This window comes from Myxine glutinosa, chromosome 7 (genome assembly GCF_964187855.1).
Source record: "Myxine glutinosa chromosome 7, kmMyxGlut1.1, whole genome shotgun sequence".
NCBI classification, from domain to species: Eukaryota; Metazoa; Chordata; class Myxini; order Myxiniformes; family Myxinidae; genus Myxine; species Myxine glutinosa.
Genome location: NC_136267.1, coordinates 32743483 through 32758334, shown reverse-complemented (window position 1 = coordinate 32758334; position 14852 = coordinate 32743483). Strand labels below are relative to the sequence as shown.

General features: G+C 45.9%; 1 protein-coding gene across 2 annotated transcripts in view; it reads left to right on the top strand.

Moving 5' to 3' along the window:
* The window catches only part of LOC137431100 (uncharacterized), a 172319-nt gene that overhangs the window by 134855 nt on the left and 22612 nt on the right, over positions 1–14852 (top strand). For both annotated transcript variants that reach the window (XM_078781398.1, XM_068122007.2), the window contains exons 20-23: positions 375–477; positions 2085–2167; positions 11995–12139; positions 12287–12366. In XM_078781398.1, coding sequence (XP_078637524.1) covers positions 375–477; positions 2085–2167; positions 11995–12139; positions 12287–12366 — 411 coding nt within the window. The remainder of the gene's footprint in view (positions 1–374; positions 478–2084; positions 2168–11994; positions 12140–12286; positions 12367–14852) is intronic.

The window sequence follows — 14852 nt, the reverse complement described above, 5'->3', positions numbered from 1 at the left end:
ATTTAAATCAAACTTGGTACAAGTATTATAATGATGTAATAATGTGGGCAGAGGCATATCGGTCGACGTAGTGACGTCGAAGTGTCGTTCTAGTTCCTATTTTAATAAGTGTTATATCCTTAATAATTCATGGAAATCGCTTAAAATGCTTTTGGCTTCATATTACAATGATTTATTTTGTTATCAAATCTCAATTAATACATTTCTGACTGGACTCATACTTTTGCGCTCCACTGTTTACGCACTTGATATTAGTTTTGACTTCGTATTTTAAAATAATTTGTTAGTGTAGAAATCACATCTTTCCTATCATATCTATCTCTATTAAGATGACCTCACCCTTTTTCCTCTAATCTATTTTCTTCCTCTACCAGCAATCCACCAGCTCAAAGATTGAAGTCCACTTGCTTTTCCACGAGTTCAGCATCAGTCATTCAAAGAAAGATGAAGACCCAAGGGAAGGAATTGAAAAAGGAGGTACAGTGAAGAGAGTGAGGTATATGAGAGATTGGTTTACAATAAATAAAAAGGATGTGCATGAGGAAGTATGGTGATGAGAAAAGGTGGGGTGAAGGAGATTGTGGTGAGGAGGTGGGAAGTGGTGTAGTCTTACCACGAGCTGGATGGTTCGGTATTTGCGAGTAATGGTGGGAGGTAGCGACTATAACATTTGGTGAGTTTAAGAACTAAAGGAAATTTTTGAGATAGCTTTGCACGTACAGTCTCAAAACATTCACCTAGTCTTAGCTTAATGGGATTCTCAAGAAGAAAATCCATTTTACATTTCACCTGCTTTTTGTACACCGCTCCTTTCCTATTCCATCTCCAGGCGCTGCATGACGTTATCGCCGGGTACCGAAGAGGGCCCGGTGATGACGCGCCCTGAAAGGGAGTACTCAGTTTTCACTTTGGTTGTTTGTCCGGGCAATATCTCAGTCATCCTTTGAGCTAGAAAGCTGATATTTCGGCACAACAGTGAGCACACGCTTTGGCAAAAACGATATTTTTTGTTTTTTGATTAATCAATTTATTGATTAGTTATTTAATTATTATCGATTAATTAAATGCTTATATATCTCCTTTCTCTTCTGGGCAATATCTCAGGCACCTTTTGAGCTAGGAAGCTGATATTTTGTCATGACAATGACCAAGTGATTTGGCTGTAAAGGATATTTTTGATTTATCGATTGATCAATTCATCGATTTATTAATTTATTGATTACTCAATTATTATTTTTTTTCGATTAATGACTTGTTTAATTAATTCTCAAAAAGGTACAGCTTCAGATGAAACACTGGTGCTTGAGGTATGCTATTATCCAATTGCTTAAGAAATTATTTTACGATTATTATTATTTTTCGATTTTAATTATGCAATTAATCAATCAATTATTTGTACACCTCTCCCTCCCAATACCGTCTCAATGTCCTGCACGGCAGTATCGCCGGGCGCCGGAGGCAATGCCGTGCTGGAGGATGTTATTTATTTATTTGGCATGGGGGCGGTGTACTTTGAATGTATCTATAGTTGTTTCACCTTCTTTTCACCTGAAATGTAATTTTGCTAAAAAGAAAAGCAGAATCATTGGAAGTTGAGCTCTCATGGGAGGGACACCACGAACCCTTGTGGTTGTGGGGTCCCATGACAGTTTCAATACAATTCCAATACACTGTGTTGATTTGATGATTCTCTACAAATGTTCTCGTAATCCATGTAAACGTACACCGGTCTTCCATCGTCGTTGTCCTACCTTTGATTTTTTTTTTTCTACAACTTCCATTAGCCATAGATCACTGTGTCAAATGTAATACGCACATTGCCAAAACTTGAGTTTCAAGTTGATGATTTTTAAACCATTAAGGCAATGTAGCTTTGCACGTAATACAGAGGTGGAGGCTTCAGACAGGAACAGTAACAATAGAGGGTTGAAAGTCGACAAGTCAAAAACGGTAAAAAGTAAAAGGTTGACAAGGAAAACCACAGTCATAAACACAATCAATATTTGCAAAAAGAGCCGCAGGCAGACAAAGAGTTGTTGCTCATTTAATGTCTCTCATATAATTTTGTTTGTCTCTTTTAATAGCTCACTGCAGGGTTACAAAGGAAGAACTGAATTCACGTTTTCTGGTTGTACCTGAGAGATACGAGAGATATAAGGAAGTCAAGGTCAGATGATTTTTGGTTTTATTTACATACATTCTTTAAATTGTCATGGTCAGGTCAGTCTTTTGGGACTGCCACTGGTAACATGTAACCCAGTACTACCTGCCGCATGGTCGGGTTGTCTCACTGGCTTTGCTAGTTGGGGGAGGTGACTGTGACACCCTGCCAGGACCTAAAACAACACCCGGCAAAGGGCGGATGAGCTCCCGTAGGGAGCCAACGGCCATCCAGTAAGGAGATGGTGTCTCCTAAAAAAATACCCATCTGGATTGGACCGGTTCAAGTCAGACCAAAGACTTTTAAAATGGTACGTGCTGCTTCCTTGTTTGAAGAGGTAAAGCACGGACAATCCCCATCGGTTGGCATCCATGGGGAGGAGGAAATGCCCCGCTGAGTACGGTGAGAAAAGCGGTGCCATTGTTATGACGTCGCTGGTACCCAGAGTATCCCGGGAAGTGATGGTAGTGACGACACTTCCCCCAAGCTGAGTGGCTGTGTCAAGTATTTGTCTTTCAGTATGTCTGTGTGTGTGTGTGTGTGTGTGTCAGCTCTATGACTAGCCTTAGCCCATGTATTTAAATATATTGTAACGATTTTGAGAAGTGTGTAACGAATTTGAGAAGTGTAACGGTTTTTGAGAAGTGTAACAATTTTGGAGGAAGTGTAACGAATGTGAAAACGTTACAATGTGAACGTTACAATGTGAACGTTACAAACGTACGGTACCACCCTGTTATGTAAATAATGGTCGCAGTCAGCGTCCTAGTTAAATTGCATGAAAAGTACACGCAGGTCACGATATATCTTTTAAATAGTGTATTTCCTTATTCCATGTAGGCTAAGTATGTGTTTTCCCACTAGATTGACTTTGCATTGTATCAAACAAAATAAGCGTAGGCCCTTCCAATTTCCCCAAAACCTCCCTTCCAATTGCCTTCCGCATTTTGGCCGGTTTTCTTCAAACCACCATTGGCCACGAGGTAAGGTTGGGGAAGAAAGGCGTGTCTCCACCTCGTCATAAGAGGGAAGGAGTGAACCAGCCCTAACAGCCAATCAACACCGCGGTGAGTAACCCGGTAGGCGTGCCCTCGGAGTTGGCGGCTTGATTTCGCTCGAGGTGATAAAAGCGACTGTAAGGGACTGCTTTATTAGAGAGGCCTTGGAGATGAGCTGGGAGATGAGCTGGGAGATGAGCTGCGAGATGACCCTGGGAGAGGAGCAAAGAGGCTGTGAGATGCGAAACGCTCCAAGCCAAAGAGGAGAGGTACTCGGCAAGGAGACCAGCTTTGGAGAGACGCGCTGAAAGGAGGGAGACGGCCCCACCCCAAGGAGAGGAGCAGGTGTGCCGAACCAGCGCGTAACGTCTACCCCAGTGGAGACACGACGGAGGGTTTCCCGCCAAAACCGCGAGGAATTGCGAACGGCGGCCTCCCGACCTTGCCTCCCTCTCAAGCCTACCTGCCTGCAATTATCCCCTGTGTAAGTGTGAACGTCCTGTCCTGCTCGTTTGTCTTGGGGCTAAGTAAAAATGAATAGTGTAAGTTAAGGATTCGCTGTGTTACTGCTTCTTCCATCCATTGCTTGTGTGTGTATAATAAAACCTGTTCTTCCTCCGTATTCTTCTTCTTCTTCTTTTTCATTCTCTTTCGGTCGCTTTAGAGATTTCCCGATTGAATATCTGTAGGGCGATCTGGTCAACGTCGGGTGGAATCGGGTTTTAATCGGGGAGTAACTGTTCGGACGCGGTTAAATACACCACCGCTCGGTCAATATAACAGCTAAAAGCCGCGTCTGTAACATTTGGTTGTCAGGAGTTGGATTCGAACCTGGGACTAAATTTATTTAGCCCAAATTGTGGACACCAATTGTGTTAGTACAGTAACATTTGGTGTCAGGAGTGTCGGATTCGAACCTGGGACTACATTTATTTAGCCCAAATTTTGGACACCAATTGTGTTAGTCAGTAACATTTGGTGTCGAGGAGGGAGATCGGACCCGAAATCGGACCCGAAGCGCGCTTAACGCGCTCAAAATTACAAGCTGCCGAAATTTATTTTGTTTTATAAAGCAAAACCCGAATTTTGAGATCGCGCCATGGACAATCAAGGCGATCGGATGTCGGTGGGAGAGATAGACAGGGTGGAATCGACCCAGGACCTCGGGGAAATGTATGTGGAGGAAAGGAAGGAGGAGAAAAATGGCAATGTGGTTGCGGAGGTTTCAGACGCACAAAATGGCGCTCTCGCGCACGAGGTTGAGGGGGCCACGGCCGCGGAACCAATGAGCGCGACCCAAATGCAAGCCTTCATGACCCAATTCATGGTGGAAATGCAGAAAAAAAACGATAGTGGGAAAATGGAAAGCAGAAAAATGGGGGCCCTTATGGACAGGCTAGAAGCCAAAATGGGGGTAATGGGAAACCAAATGGGGGTAATGAGGGACGAAGCGAGGGGTACCGGTGAGGAGTTAGACAAGAAATTTGGGAAGTTCGACAATAATTTTGAGGAGTTAGACAAGAAATTTGGGAAGTTCGACAATAATTTTGAGGAGTTAGACAAGAAATTTGGGAAGTTCGACAATAATTTTGAGGAGTTAGACAAGAAATTTGGGAAGTTAGACAATAATTTTGAGGGGTTAGACAACGGGATAAAAGAGGTAAAGAATGGGTTAACGGGGGTGGAAAACAGAATGGCTGCCCAGGAGAATCAGTTAGAGGGGGTGAAAAATGGGTTAATGGGGTTAGAAAATAGGATGGAGGACAAATTGCGGGAAATAGGGGAACAATCTGCCAGGGAAATCAAACAAATGGGAGAGCAAATAGAGGAGGTGAAAATCGGGGTAGAAACCAAACTGGATGCTCAGAGGGATGAATTGGGACAGATGAGGGTGGCATCTACAAAAGAGATGGAGGAAATACGACGAGGGGTAAGTGAGGAGGTTTCGGGGCTGCGCGAGGAGGTAAAGCGAGGTGAGAAGCGTATGGAGAAAGAAGTGAGGAATAATACGGCTAAGTTACAAGGGGGAATAGAAGATCTGACAGAGGAGGTGGGACAGCTGACGGAGGGACAAACGAAGTTAGTGGAGCAGGTTCAAAGGAACACTGCAGTACTCGGAGGGTTAAAGGCGACACAAAAAGAAATTAAAAATGACTTGATAGCGACACAGAGGCAATGTCAGATGGTACGGCAGGAACTGACAATGAGGGTGGACGAGGTGACAGAGATAATGGAGACAAAGGACCGGCAGGTGAGGATGCACATAGAGACGGTCACGGTAGCCCTAGAGGACGAACTTGAGGGGACGCACCGAGAAATAAAAGAGGTTAAACAAAAACTAGAGGAAGTGGAAGAAGAGGTGAGTGAAATTAAGAAGGGACGGACAGAAACTAAGAGAGAAATCCAGGAGGAGGTAATGGAATATGTACAAGGTCTGTGTTCAAATCATGATGTGATGCTCACTAACCAAATAAAGAGTTTGCAGGTGGCAAAGGAGGTGCGGAGACGAAGTACGGAGGTGAGTGGCAATGTATATGATGTGAGGAAAGCTTCAGTCGGCTTGGGGATTGGTTTGGATCCGGGTGTTCGTGAAAGGCCGTTGGTGAAGTGTGTGACAGGTCAGGTGTGCAAAAAAAGAGGTGTGCGAGAATGTCCGACCATGGGGTGTGTGAGGAAAAAGTGCACGCCGAGGAGTGAGTGTGCCGTCAAGAGTGAGTTGGTCGAAGCGCGTGTGCGAGGGGGTACATGGAAGCGCGGTGTGGTGAGTGTTACAGAGGAAGTAACGAGAGAGTGTACACCTGTGGTGAGTGTTACAGAGGATGTAACGAGAAAGTGTACGTCTGTGGTGAGTGTTACGGAGGAAGTAACGAGAGAGTGTACACCTGTGGTGAGTGTTACAGAGGATGTAACGAGGAAGTGTACGCCTGTGGTGAGTGTTACAGAGGATGTAACGGGAGGGTGTGCGCGAGAAAGGTGTGTAACGGACAGGTGCATGAGGAAAGAGTGCGTTGTCAAGAGTGGAGGTGAGAGTAATGAGGGTGAAACGGAGCGTGAGTTGGTTGTGACAGGTGAGCGAGGATGTACACCTGGGATGGAAGGATGCACACCTGGAATGGTAGAGCGTGAGTGGGAATGCACGCTGGAGTTGGTGGTGAGGCACGTGGTTGGGTGTGCGAATGAGAGCACACCTGTGATTGTCACAGAGGAGGTGACAGAGGAGGGGGCGCGAAGAGGTGTGTTGGTGAGGTGTGCGACCAACGAATGTGTGCCAAAGTGTTCGGTGGTCAGGTGTGTGACCAAGGCTGTGAGTGGAATGGGTGTACCTGGGTGTGTAAGGAACGGTACAAGGAGAATGGGAACAGCTGCATGTATGAGCAAGAAAGGGGTAGCGTATGCATGTAAGCGTCCAGGTGAAGCGTCGACGGTAACCGGTTTAGCGGTTAGGGCGACTTATAGCCGAATCGGGCCCTCGGTGCGTGCCGGGCTTCGCGTGCCGCGAGAACCAGCGGGGATCCGAGCCACGGCGGGTTCGAAAGGACCGCCGTGCGCGATCCACGCTGGGCCTCGCGTGGAACGGCCGCGTCCGGGCTCCACTAGGCGGAGCGGGCAGCTGGATAGGACGGGTCGTTATGGCGACCACGTTTTGTTGAGACGTGCCGACAGGTCGAGATCGGGACATTGGATGGCTCCACGCCGAGGTGATGCGTGGGATCTCGGCCCGGGTAAGCCCCCGCCCCTGCCCCGAATGCGGGACGCATCCAGCCGCCAGCACAAAAGAATCCGCGTTCATTGCTCGGCTGTACGAAGCCGGGCTGTAGATGTGAATTGGCGCACCGAGAGGATGTAATAAGTAGACGGATGATGATGGTAGTGATTTGAAACGAAATTTAGAAAAGTGAATAGAATTGGCAGTAAATGGAAAATTTTTGAATTGGTTGGAATCTGGACGAACAAAATTGATAGTGAGAGACCCCCGATGTGGTGGGATGGCAAATCCACCATCCTTCCCATGGTGGGGGCAAAGGAGCAATAGCTTATGGGGTGTATGGCAGTGAAAACTAGCCCGGGTGGGTTAGGATATCGATAGGGCCCTAGAAGATGACAGTAGGTAACGTTAAGTTTAGTTAGTGACTGATACCTGTAGTGGGGACGTAGGTAGATTAGTGTGGATGATAATGACGAGGGAGCGCAATAGTTTAAAGGGACGACTGGGAAGCGCAAGTTTCAGAGGGGAGTAGTTAGCTGAGATGATGCCGTGTGTGTGAGGATTGAACAGGTGAGAATGGAACAGGTGTGATTGCACAGGTGTGCAACTGGACAGGTGTGTGGAGCAGTGTATGAGGGAGTAGTGGTGATTGCGTGTTGTGTTGACCAAATGGTCCAGGAAGAAAGGAGGGTGCAGGTGGCACCAGGTATGATTGCACAGGTGTGCAACGACAGGTGAATGAAGAACAGGTGTATGTGGCTGTGTGGAATAAATGGTAGGGTGGAATATCTGGAGTATTGGAATGGATGGTCGTGGAGTGAGAATGGTGGAAATTGTGGAGTGGAGTGGATGGTGCGAAGGTGTGAATGGGGGAAGAGTGGACCCCCATCACGGATACCCGGGGCGGGTAGTGTAAGTGTTAGGTAGAGGGTACAGGTAAATTGTGGTTGGATATTGGCATCTGTGGTGCGGGTGACAGAATGGTATGTGGATGGGTGCGTTGGTGTTGTGGAAATGGCTGGGCGTGTAGCCTGTTAGTGTGTGTAGTTGGTTTGGGCACTCCACCACTGTGAGGATGTCGGCCAGGTGAGGCCGCAGGTGGGCTCTGGGAGCCGGTAGTAGTTGTTGTGGATGGGGCCCGAGGATCCGGAGGACGGACCCGGGTAGCCCAGTGCCAGAGGGCACCATGGGGTGACAGAGCCAGGAGAGGGGCTGTCCCCAGTTAGTTAGGTTAGGGTGAGGAGCTAGGTAAGCTCGGGTGGCAACTACAGTGTTGGAGGTGTGCAGGTGGGTAGACCTGCTGGGAGAGGTACACGTCGCAGCCCAGAAATTGTGCTAGAGCACCGGGAGATGAATCGGGGGAGTGAGACCCCAAATTGAGAAGCACCACAGTTGGGCAATGGGAATTGGTTATTAGAACCCATAGTGTAAGTTGGCCAATGGATTGGCAGGGAAAGACCCCGGGTAGTGTAAAGTGTGTTAGTCATTTAGAGGATAGTGAGGATGAAGGATCTCCTCGCACCATCTGCATCCACTCACCTGAGGTGACAGGTACTCCACACCACCATGTTTTGATTATTTTTTATGATGCAAATGTTTGGATTGTGAGACGCATCATGACGTGGGTGTGACATTGTGAGTAATTCCATCTCTCCCTCCTTATGAGGATTGATGATGAATTGGTGATGGCAAATTTTGAAGTAAAGGGATTGTGGAGACGAATTTGGTATAGGGGAAATATGGGGAAGACGTGACAGTAGTGACGAATTTGTAAATGTGTAGATTTTTGTACATATGGGGTGAGAACAAGGGTAGGGTAGGTGACAGGGGGGTGACGTACGGTAGGGACGAGCTTTCTCACTTCGGCCTCCGTACGCATTTCACCTTGCATTGCCTTATTGACGTGTACCCTTGTGACCTTACCCCTCGCTCAATTGTCTTTCTTTTGTCTCCCACATGACCTGTGCGCCATTGGGTGCCGATGGGAGCGTGCGTGAGGTGGCCATTGTGCGCCCGAGATTCCCAGAACCAGCATGCATTGCGTTGATGTACCACTTTATGGACCGCTGTTCTGCGGCCAAGTACCACTTGATGGACCCCAGGTTCTGGGGCAGGGCACCTCTGTTGGAAACCGGCCATAGTGGCCAGGGAATCTTGCTTGCGGACCTCGGTAAGGTGGCACCTATGCCAAACAGGTGGACCACCCTTAGTTGGCCCCTGAGGCCCTAAATAAAAATGGACACAAGTTGTGCTTTTTATTATGTCCAAATAGGCCGCATGAAGCCAGAAGACGTCGGGAAGAACATCGGCCCAGCAGAGAAAGAGAAGACCACCACCAGTTGTTTTGTTGTGTTTATTATGAGCCATGGTGACTGCGCACTGGATGGTGCTTTTGGGTGCTTTGTGGTGTTTGGTGCTTTTGGGTGCTTTGATGGTATTGGTACTGGTGCATCGATGCAATGCGTGCTGTCTCCTCCCTCCCAACAGGAATTTCTTTCTCTTGTTCCCTAAAAATAAAAAAAAATAAAAAAAATAAACAGGTCCTGGGTTGCGTTGTAAATAAGAAATCACGTCATTGTAAATAATGCTCCCCACCGTAAATGTATAGTTTGAGAATAATTCCGTAATTCGGTTAGCTGTGGGCTTGAGTCTGTTAGACAGGATGCAATGCAATAGGGGGACATACTTATTTGTGTTTTAAAATTGTCACACTCAGGGTCAGGTTAATTGTAGAGGGAATTACACCTACGTGTCACACTAAGTTAAAGTTTAATAGGCCCAAGCACGGACCTGAAGAAAGGGGGGTGCAGTGTCACGATTTTGAGAAGTGTGTAACGAATTTGAGAAGTGTAACGGTTTTTGAGAAGTGTAACAATTTTGGAGGAAGTGTAACGAATGTGAAAACGTTACAATGTGAACGTTACAATGTGAACGTTACAAACGTACGGTACCACCCTGTAATGTAAATAATGGTCGCAGTCAGCGTCCTAGTTAAATTGCATGAAAAGTACACGCAGGTCACGATATATCTTTTAAATAGTGTATTTCCTTATTCCATGTAGGCTAAGTATGTGTTTTCCCACTAGATTGACTTTGCATTGTATCAAACAAAATAAGCGTAGGCCCTTCCAATTTCCCCAAAACCTCCCTTCCAATTGCCTTCCGCATTTTGGCCGGTTTTCTTCAAACCACCATTGGCCACGAGGTAAGGTTGGGGAAGAAAGGCGTGTCTCCACCTCGTCATAAGAGGGAAGGAGTGAACCAGCCCTAACAGCCAATCAACACCGCGGTGAGTGACCCGGTAGGCGTGCCCTTGGAGTTGGCGGCTTGATTTCGCTCGAGGTGCTAAAAGCGACTGTAAGGGACTGCTTTATTAGAGAGGCCTTGGAGATGAGCTGGGAGATGAGCTGCGAGATGACCCTGGGAGAGGAGCAAAGAGGCTGTGAGATGCGAAACGCTCCAAGCCAAAGAGGAGAGGTACTCGGCAAGGAGACCAGCTTTGGAGAGACGCGCTGAAAGGAGGGAGATGGCCCCACCCCAAGGAGAGGAGCAGGTGTGCCGAACCAGCGCGTAACGTCTACCCCAGTGGAGACACGACGGAGGGTTTCCCGCCAAAACCGCGAGGAATTGCGAACGGCGGCCTCCCGACCTTGCCTCCCTCTCAAGCCTACCTGCCTGCAATTATCCCCTGTGTAAGTGTGAACGTCCTGTCCTGCTCGTTTGTCTTGGGGCTAAGTAAAAATGAATAGTGTAAGTTAAGGATTCGCTGTGTTACTGCTTCTTCCATCCATTGCTTGTGTGTGTATAATAAAACCTGTTCTTCCTCCGTATTCTTCTTCTTCTTCTTTTTCATTCTCTTTCGGTCGCTTTAGAGATTTCCCGATTGAATATCTGTGGGGCGATCTGGTCAACGTCGGGTGGAATCGGGTTTTAATCGGGGAGTAACTGTTCGGACGCGGTTAAATACACCACCGCTCGGTCAATATAACAGCTAAAAGCCGCGTCTGTAACAATATATATATATATATCCTACTACTATTATGGCTACTACTACATCTATACTACTGCTGCTACTTCTACTACTACTCTTACTACTACGACTACTTTTACTACTACTGCTACTACCACTACAGCCCTAATTAATCCCACCTTCATATGGGGTGGACCAGGAAAATATTTGGCCGAATCTTTCATGAACTGACAGGCCACTTTCCTGTTGGTCGACTGCACCTTATTTGAGCAAGAATTTATAAGTTGCTGAGGGTACCAGCAATAACTCATCCACTCTTTATAAAAGACACCACTGGATCTTTAACATTCACCAACTGATGTAAAGAGATGGGTCCTCAGCTTAACATCTATCTCATGGATGGCACACTTTGTGATCAACCCTTTGCCTGTGAAACACCAATATGTGTTTATCGTTGAGCCCAAAGGACGGCTCAGCCAATGAATGCAATGGCCTGCCCATGAAGTACCAAACGTTTTTATTCGGGCCATGACTCAAATCTAGATGGTACTAACCATTTGCATTTGGAGAACTGGTATAAATAAGGTCTGTTGCTTTCACATGACAGGCAGGTCTGTTTCTACCACCTTTACTCTCCAAGTCCTCTGACCCTCCCCAGCAACTGCAGGAAACATGCTCTCGTCTCATAACCCCGTCCAAGTTAAACTTCCAAAATCCAGGCCGACTGCACACCTCAACTCCTTTGGTCCTCACTTGTTCTGTCTATGGAACCACCTTCCAGAGTCATTTCTGTCTCACTCTAACCTCCAGGGCTTCAAGCAGGCAATGCAGAGCCACCTCGTATCATCCCCTACCTTGACCCATGATATTTATTATCCCAATTAGCCCTTCCTAACCCATCCCTCTTACTTGCTGGTTTCAGCATTTCAGTGGAAAGGACCAATTTCTCTTTCTTCCTTTCATGTTCGTTTATTCCTTGTTGGTTGGTTATGCCAAATTGTTGCCCTGCTTCCTCCACTGCCGATTTAACCCTGCTCTTCCATGAGCCTCACTGTTGTAGAGATAATAAAAATAAAGAAAGCTGTGGAAAGGATTTGGATGTTGTTCATGTAGTATTCTTTAATCTGATTGCTCTCATCCTTTTGCTTTATCTCTGTAGTGGTACAACCTAACTACATACCACTATTGGTTTCCTCTCAACATTTATGTCACATTTCATTGTGAAGATGGAACTAAACACCTGCTGATGAATACGGAGGCACACTGTGACTTGAAAAAGATGGACCTGCCATTGTGTGGAGCAGGTGTTACATATCAGCATCCCATTCTCACTTCCTCTGTTCGTTTTATAAGATTTCTTCAATTCGTTTTAATGCATTACAACATCCTGTCATTTTTCCTCTTCCTCCAATGAGTCTTTACATATCTGTTCCTCCTTCCTTCCCACACAGATTCTGATCTTACCTGCCTGGTGTCAGAACAGCTGTTGAGAAGAAACAACCTGCGGCCATTACAGAAATATCAGCACACAGTATGTACATTCACATATATGGATATACAGCCCGACCCGCCATTCGCGGTTCCGCTATTTGCGTTTGATAAAATGTGGCCTCTTTCTCTATTTGTGGAAAAGTGTCCCACGTATTCGCGGTTTTAAAAAATATTTGCGGTCGTGTTCCGCGAAATCGAGGGTTTTTTTTCCTATTCGTGGCTATGTTGCACGAATTCGCGGTTTTTCAGGGGTGCAAAAAAAAAAATTCACAAGCTGCTACCTTGACACATTTATGAAACCTATCTTTCACCAGCCATGCCTAATACAGGTGGACATACGCAAAAAAAAAAAACATCTACTATGAGCCGTGAGCATGACCTGCTTCTACATTCACTGCTGTGTGCTTTGCGTTTTCATGGCTTTCACGACAGCTAATTTTAGCCGCACTATAATAGAGAGCTTTGCGGGATGTTCCACCAGCTGCATAACACATCATCCCTGCGAGTTACTGTACAGAATGAAAACACTCCACAGTATCTATTAGTTCAATTAGCTGTCTCCCTTTCCCCCAATGAAACTGGCATGGCATGCATTCACAGATTTTCATCGACATTCGTGGGATATGCCTCTTCATTTCCGGGATTATCGCCGACATTCGTGGGATTTGCCTCGCCATTTGCGGGATTATCGCCGACATTCGCGGGTTTTGTCTCGCCATTTCCGGGACTTTCACCGACCTTCACAGATTACTGTCGACATTCTCAGGATTTGCCACGCTATTCGCGGTTTGGTCCTCTTTATTCGTGGATTTTCGCAACTCGGGAACCTATCCCCCCTTTTTCCATTGAAACAATGCCCCGCTATTCACGGTTTTGCAATTCGCAACATTTTCCAGGAACGTATCCCCCACAAATAGTGGGGTCCCACAGTATTGGTAAACATAGTCGAAGCTCCTGGAAGAGCTACTACGAGTACTCCAAATGGGTCAAGACACAGCAGTACAAAAGGAACAGTTGGGAGAGGAGGAGGAGGGGGGGGGGACACAAACACCAGAGTTGAAGGCCAAGATAGAGGGAAACTTGGACAGACAATGGGTGTGGGGAGGAATGGGGGCAGGAGAGGATGCATGGGGTGGACAGGTTGGAAACTCTGAGGAAGGAAAAACTGGAAAATTTGGAACAAGGAGGTATTGGGGTCGGCTTGGGGGAGGTGGGGGGTGGGGAGGGTAGAGTCCCTTTATAGAGAGAGTAGCGACAACTAACGATTTGACGCCATTTTGAGTCCATTCAGTGCGGAGCCGCCGTATGGCGCTAGTGCATTGAACCGTGTATTCCATTATGTTCTCTATGTATGAGAGATGGGAATGGTCTTTTCCATGTTGATAATGAACAAATTATGTGAAGATGACGAAATAGAAGATTTATGACAACTAAGAGCCATATGATAAAGAAGAAAATCACAGAGCTGGTTGTGATTTAACAGTCACAGACATTTAGAACCATGACAAAGAAGGAATGAACTAGACAGGTACACGTTCTGCTTATTTCAGCCTCATTTTAATTTCAGGGAGGCGAGAGCAAGACTCGAACTCTCACCTCCCTGCTTATACATGTACATGTACAATACAATGTTAAGAGTTATCTTTGTATTTCTGCAGTTGTTTGACCTTGTTTATCGTGTGTGGGTATATATTTGTGTTTGTTTAATTTTCATATTTAAATTATTAATCTAAACTTTGCTGCATGTTGCCGATCATATATTAATCCCACCAAAAATAGATTAGCCCCCCTACCCCCGGCCCCCTCTTTCCCTCTCTCCCTCTCACACACACACACACACACACACACACACACACACACACACACACACACACACACACACACACACACACACACACACACACACACACACACACACACACACACACACAATCTCTAATACATATACAAATTACATATTTACAATCACACACACACACATACACGCATGTACTAATGCACACACATACAAATTATAAATTGAAAGTCACACACACAAACACAAGTTAATGTCCTCACACATTCAAATCAACAGAGACAAATACATACATTCAATGCATGCCCCCCCCCCCCCCCCCTTTCTCAGTTGTGGCATACAACTGTATCACTGGCATGAATTGGTTTCTAGCAAATTCTTTCTGAAGCATCATTGAAAATTTTGAATGACAATAATCCTATCTTCCATGTGAAAGTACAAAAAATAAAACTTATTTTATTATTTGTTTTACGAAGGTCTCAGAGACCATTGTGAAAGGCTTTGAACTCATTTACGATTAATACTCAAACCGTGAACCTGTAACCTTCCACTTTTATAGCAAATTACATAATTTTGTTAAAAACAAAGCATGTCATTCACTTGTTGGAGTACTAACTACCACAGGCAGGAAAGTGCCTTTAGCAGAGGGCATTGGTACATGTATATAAACAACAATTTGTAAGTTTTGATTCATGTACCTCAAAACAGAGTATACAACTATACATGCTCAA